Here is a 5,462-nt window from a genome sequence, read left to right on the forward strand (position 1 = left end):
TGCCCTTGCTGAATCCCTATCAGGCCTCTCGCACCCTCCTTGCTATTGTTTTTGGATCACTTTTTCTTCCCTTGTCCCTGGGTTGGTCAGCACCACCTCCTTACCCCTGCCTCCCCATCTCCCGTGCCCCCCCCAAACCATCGGTCCCGTTGTTTTCTCCTTCTGCTTAAATTTTTTCCCCCGTTTAATTAACTTATTCTGCTATGGGTAATCTGTTTCCTTTTTTGTTGCCATCGCTGTGCTCTGATTGCCTATCTTGCTATGGCCTGGTTTTTTTATGTATATTAGTATCTCTACAGATCTATCTTGATAAGATTGGATGAATAGTCTAAAAGTTTGATTTTTCTGTACAGTAAATTGTCCATATAGTTTTGTGTCAGTTGGTGTTTTATAATACTGCTTTTGGGGTGCTTGCTAAACTAACATGTCTTTCATCAGACAGTCAAGAAAATTGAAATTCCAGTAGTAGACTCTTCTTTGCATGTATCTCTGCACTGTAAGTACAAATCTTCCTGCTCTTAAGATGTGGGTACTGTACCTAAAAGGGATCTGTCTTTTCACATACAGCTCAATTTCCTAGGAAAGCTCATCCCTGCATGTCTCCCCAAGTCTCCAGATCTCAAAAGAAACACCTCAGGTCTTTTCTGAGTACACTAAGGAGTCTTAATCATTGCAGTTTCTCTCCTATTACCGGTACTTAGAACAATTTGGATGATGTAATTATTCTGTCTTACCTACAAAACTGAAATTTCTTGAGACTACACCTACTGTTTGTACTATGGTCACAAAGCTACTGTTGTTAGCTGTCTTTAAGTCAGTCCCTAACTCACGGTGAATCCATGAATAATGAAACAAAATGTTCCTGGTTCTGTGTCAATCCTGTATGGAGAACTGGACCACTGTGATCCATAAGGTTTCCACTTGCTGATTTTCAGAAGCAGATACCTGGTCTGTCTTAGTCTGAAAGTTCTGTTGAGACCTGTTCAGCATCACAGCAACATGCAAGCCTGCACTGATACACAAGTGGTGATTGCACATAAGGTGCACCAGTTGGGAATCGAACCCAGGTTTTCCTCATGGAATGCACTAGCCTTGAATAAATATATGAACAAATGAATTTCTGGTAAAATTTAAATTTGGGAACTCATGAAGGCATTCTTTCATAAATGAGTTGGCAATACTGCTCAAGTTGCTGGAAACTTCCATTGCAGCCCAGTAATGCACTTTGTAAAGGTGGTATCGCCTGATCCATGACTTGCTACAACAGGCACTAGGATCTGCTAAGATGTCTGCTCCAGGACTAATCCTTTATCACTTATCTTTTTGAGAACAAACACTCTATGACACAAGACGGAGACATGTCTCTTCAACATTTCCTACAATTTCTTCTAGCCCTACTTTTATTTATAAATGAAACACACAAAAGAGGGTTAATTCTCAATGAACTGATAGATTTTATGTGATCCCACAAAGCATTGTTATGCAGCCAATGAATTGGAAACCCTTCTGTCAGGAAATCTCTACAGCGCGAGCTACTAATATGGGCACAATTGAAAGAGCAGCGGCTCCAACAGTGGCAAACTGACAGACTTAGGGAACTTAGAAACATCGAAACTGTTAAAAAGCAAAAGAAAACCAAGGAGGTACCAAGTAAGCATAAAGACATAACATTTCAAATACTTCCAAATATTTGGCTTCAAAGCATAAATGTAGCATGTAGGCTCTCTCCAGCTTTTCCTGCCAAATCCTAGGAAAACCTGACCATACTGCAGTCATCTAAAACAGCTGTTAGGGCTGATCTTCAAATACTTGGTTTCAAAATACAGACCAATTTGCACTTGAAAACTCAGATGCCTGCATATTCCCACTCTCACACACACAGAGATAATCCTTTCAGAGTAGGCTGCTGGCAAAAACAGATCTCTATTCACGGGTGAGAATTGTTTCAAATGGACAGAGCAAAATGATAGCATACGTTCTCTATCAACTGTTAGGGGGAAAAAATCATTTGCTCTGGTACCAGAATCTTTCTTTCTTTATGTTTTTAAAAAGGAAGGGGCTGAATTTCAATAGTTGGTTAAGGCTGAAGGGAAAGTAGATGTGAAATGTTAAGATTTTTTAAAGAAAGTTTATATCTACTTTCTTTAACACTGTTGTTTTTCTTAAACCAAGATTCCCATTACCACATAGCTTTTATGGGTTCTCCAATATAAGTTATCTAATCTGCCTAACCTAGGATTGTCGGGTGGTCCAGGCCACAGAAAAAGATCTTAGTCTAGGAATAAATCAAGTGGTGTGACAGAACTGCCACATGCTGGTATAATTATGCTTGTGTTCTAGGACTGTGTGCATGCAAAGATGTCTAGGTGTAGTCATACACCCTATACCATGACACCCTTGGGACAGGAAGGACAAGTGACACACAGAGCATTTCTGTTCTGATTTACTTCAATTGGTTTGATTTTGCTTAAGTTTTAGGACGGCAGTCACTGAAACTACCTATAACTTTATGAACCTCATATTTCGTTTTCCTTTAGATCTTACCATTTAAGCCTGTTAAAGAAGCGAGTGAAAAAAACCCAGAAACACACCTTATTTGGCATCTTACAAAACAGTGTTCCATCTTCACCCTGTCTTTCTGATGTCTTGCAAATGGAACAAAACTACTCATAAAAAGTTAAGAAATGTTATCTCGGGCCACAGGACCGTTCACAGGGGGGAGGGAAACTGCCTTTTCCATTCCTCAGTTTGGCACTCCTCTCTTCCAGGCAGTTCTATGGATGCCCCAGACCAATTAAACTCCAGACAGATTAGGAACACACTCCTCACCCTTACCTCTTTATGGACCTTCCAACTGTCTACTGTCACATTGAAGAGAGCTTTGAGGGCCTCAATGGCACAGTCTGTCTCCTGAGGTGAGAGAGGAGGTCCATTATGGTCTATGGCCGATTCATATTCATCGGTCCACTTGATGCTAAAGGCACTTTCCAAGATCTGGGTTAGCAGCGGTAGTCCCTGGAGCTCATAGCGTAATTGTGACCTGATGTCGGTGTGCAAAAGTGACAGGAGGAAGAGCAAGCGCAAATCAAAGCACTTAATGTCACTGATATACTTCCGGTCCTTGCACTTTCTCAAAAGGTTACAGAGCTTTGCAGCAAGGTTAAGTTCCAGACTGAGCTGCTGTGCCATCTGACTGTTGAACACAATGTTACACAGACATTTCAACGACTCCACGATAACTGGGAAATCTGACACCTTCTCCAAAGAATCATCCGACTCATTTAGCTTGGCTAGTCGCAGCAGTATCTGCATATTTTCCTTGGTCGTTACAGGAACTAAAATCTTTTTGTCTCTGGAGAGAATACGGAGAACTTCCAGGCAGGACACTTGGCATGTTGTTGGGATGTCCTTTACGAGGATCTTAAATATGCCTTCACAGAGTTTCTGGAAAACATGAATGAGTAAGCAAAGATTATTAAACTATCCAAAACAGAATGGTTCTCTACCAGTGTATTTAATTGCAGTTTTAGAAAGGTGTTTATTTTATTTATTTAATTTCAGAACATCAGAACTGCAAGTGACCACTTAGTGCCCTTCTTTTCCCTTTGTTAGCTGCCACTGAGTCAACTCTGACTCATGGTTACCCCAATGTGCAGCGTGGAACTGCTCCCCTGGGATTTCAAGGTCGCGGCCCTTTAGAAGCAGATCACCAGGCCTGTCTTCTAAGATGCCAGTAGGTGGGTTTGAACTACCAATCTTTACAGCTAAACCCTCATGGCTTTATTAAAACACAGACTGCTGGACCTCACCCCCTGAGTTTCTGATTCAGGAGGTCTGGGTGGGGGCAGAGCCATGCCTACATGAGGAACTCTCAGCTGCTGCTGGGGCAGCTGGTCCAGACATCACACCTGAGAGCTACTGGACAAATGGGTAACAATGTACTGACATAACCTGTGTTAGAGGGTAAAGAACGAGAGAGAAACCGCCTGGAAGAGCACTGAGAGGCACGCAGAGCTGAAGTCCATCACCCGAAATACCTTCATCTCGTCTTGACTTCTCTGTGCGAAGTACACAAGGGTGGCAAGGACATATGTGGCATGTCAGTGTCTGGTCACATCACCTTAACTTAAAGGAGAAAAGCTACTACAAGTAGTGAGTGCATTATAGCCAATGATCTTGGGCTAGAGAGGTAACCTACCATGAACCCTAGAACCATTGGAGTGTGGTGATTAAGAGCCAAATATCTGCCTAAGGTGCTTGGGTAAGAAAGTGGGAGGCCAGGACTCAATGCAGATAATCTGGCTCCAATGTAATGTATACTACACAACAATGACCATACCACAGTTACCTCACATTTATTAGCTGTAACCTTGAGGATAATACAATAGGCCTCTTTCTTCATCTATACCATGCACTGTGACAAACTACCTTCTTAAGGTCATGGTCTTCCTGATCCAGAATGGGAGGCTTTTTACTATGCATCTGTAAACCTAGGATCAGCTTTGGCTTTAGCTATGAACCAAGAAAAATATGCTATGAAGATTACATGAGCATTCAAATGATCTATCATGATTCATATATGCTCTTAGGTTATTTAAAAAAATAAACGTCAAGTTGTATACAGAAAGAAAAGGCTTACTTAACATTTTAGCTAGTTCGCCCCACCCTGTAGGATCTGGCAATCCAATAAAGGTTGTTAGAACCTACCCAGTGCCGGAGTGTTGATTCTGACTGCTAATTACCCTGTGAGGATGTAAATCTTTATGTGAGCAGGTAGCTGTATCTTTCTCCCAAGAACACTCCACTTAGCAGCGCAACATGCAATTCACTGTGCCCCTGGAGCCCCAACACGGTTAAAAACATATCCTAAAGATGTACAGTATTACTCAAAAGTGTTGTCTTCAGATAGGTGTGAGTTCATAGTGATCGTGACTGAACCGTTGTGTTACAGGTACACAAACGGAGGGTATGCATTTCGAAATGTTGATGATAATTTGACTTGGCTGTGACACCCAAGATGTGGTTATTTCTTTTTATTAATGGTTCACTTCTATTATATGCAAATGCTATTATCTTACAACTAGAAGAAAACAACAAACCTTGGTCCTTCATCATAAATAACAAGAAAACTTGTTTTAGACTATTCATTTTCATTCCTGCTAAGTATTCTTCAACTATGAAACCAAGGAAGTGTGCATAAGCAAATGTGGTGAAGAAAGCTGATGGTGCCCGGCTCAAAAGATATAAAGTCTGGGGTATTAAAGGCTTGAAGGCAAATAAGCGGCCATTTAGCTTGGAAGCAACAAAGCCCACAGAGAGGAAGCACACAAGCCTTTGTGAACACGAAGTGTTGAAGGGATCAGGTAGCTGACACCAAAGAACAAAAACCATCACTGTGTGATCACCTTCCCCACATAAACGCTGAAGACGAATGTGTGCATAAGTAAGTGTGGTGAAGAAGG

General features: G+C 41.5%; 1 protein-coding gene across 6 annotated transcripts in view; it reads right to left on the minus strand.

Moving 5' to 3' along the window:
- RIC8B (RIC8 guanine nucleotide exchange factor B) overlaps positions 1–5,462 on the minus strand; it is a 148,879-nt gene that overhangs the window by 98,851 nt on the left and 44,566 nt on the right. For all 6 annotated transcript variants that reach the window (XR_004046157.2, XR_006680355.1, XR_004046156.2 and 3 more), the window contains exon 3: positions 2,836–3,444. Coding sequence is in view for 3 of the 6 variants with exons in the window: in XM_004700329.2 (XP_004700386.1) it covers positions 2,836–3,444 (609 nt within the window). In the remaining 3 variants the exon portion in view is untranslated. The remainder of the gene's footprint in view (positions 1–2,835; positions 3,445–5,462) is intronic.

This window comes from Echinops telfairi, unplaced genomic scaffold (assembly GCF_000313985.2).
Source record: "Echinops telfairi isolate 266 unplaced genomic scaffold, ASM31398v2 ScPeMD7_2;HRSCAF=8, whole genome shotgun sequence".
In the NCBI taxonomy this organism is placed as follows: domain Eukaryota; kingdom Metazoa; phylum Chordata; class Mammalia; order Afrosoricida; family Tenrecidae; genus Echinops; species Echinops telfairi.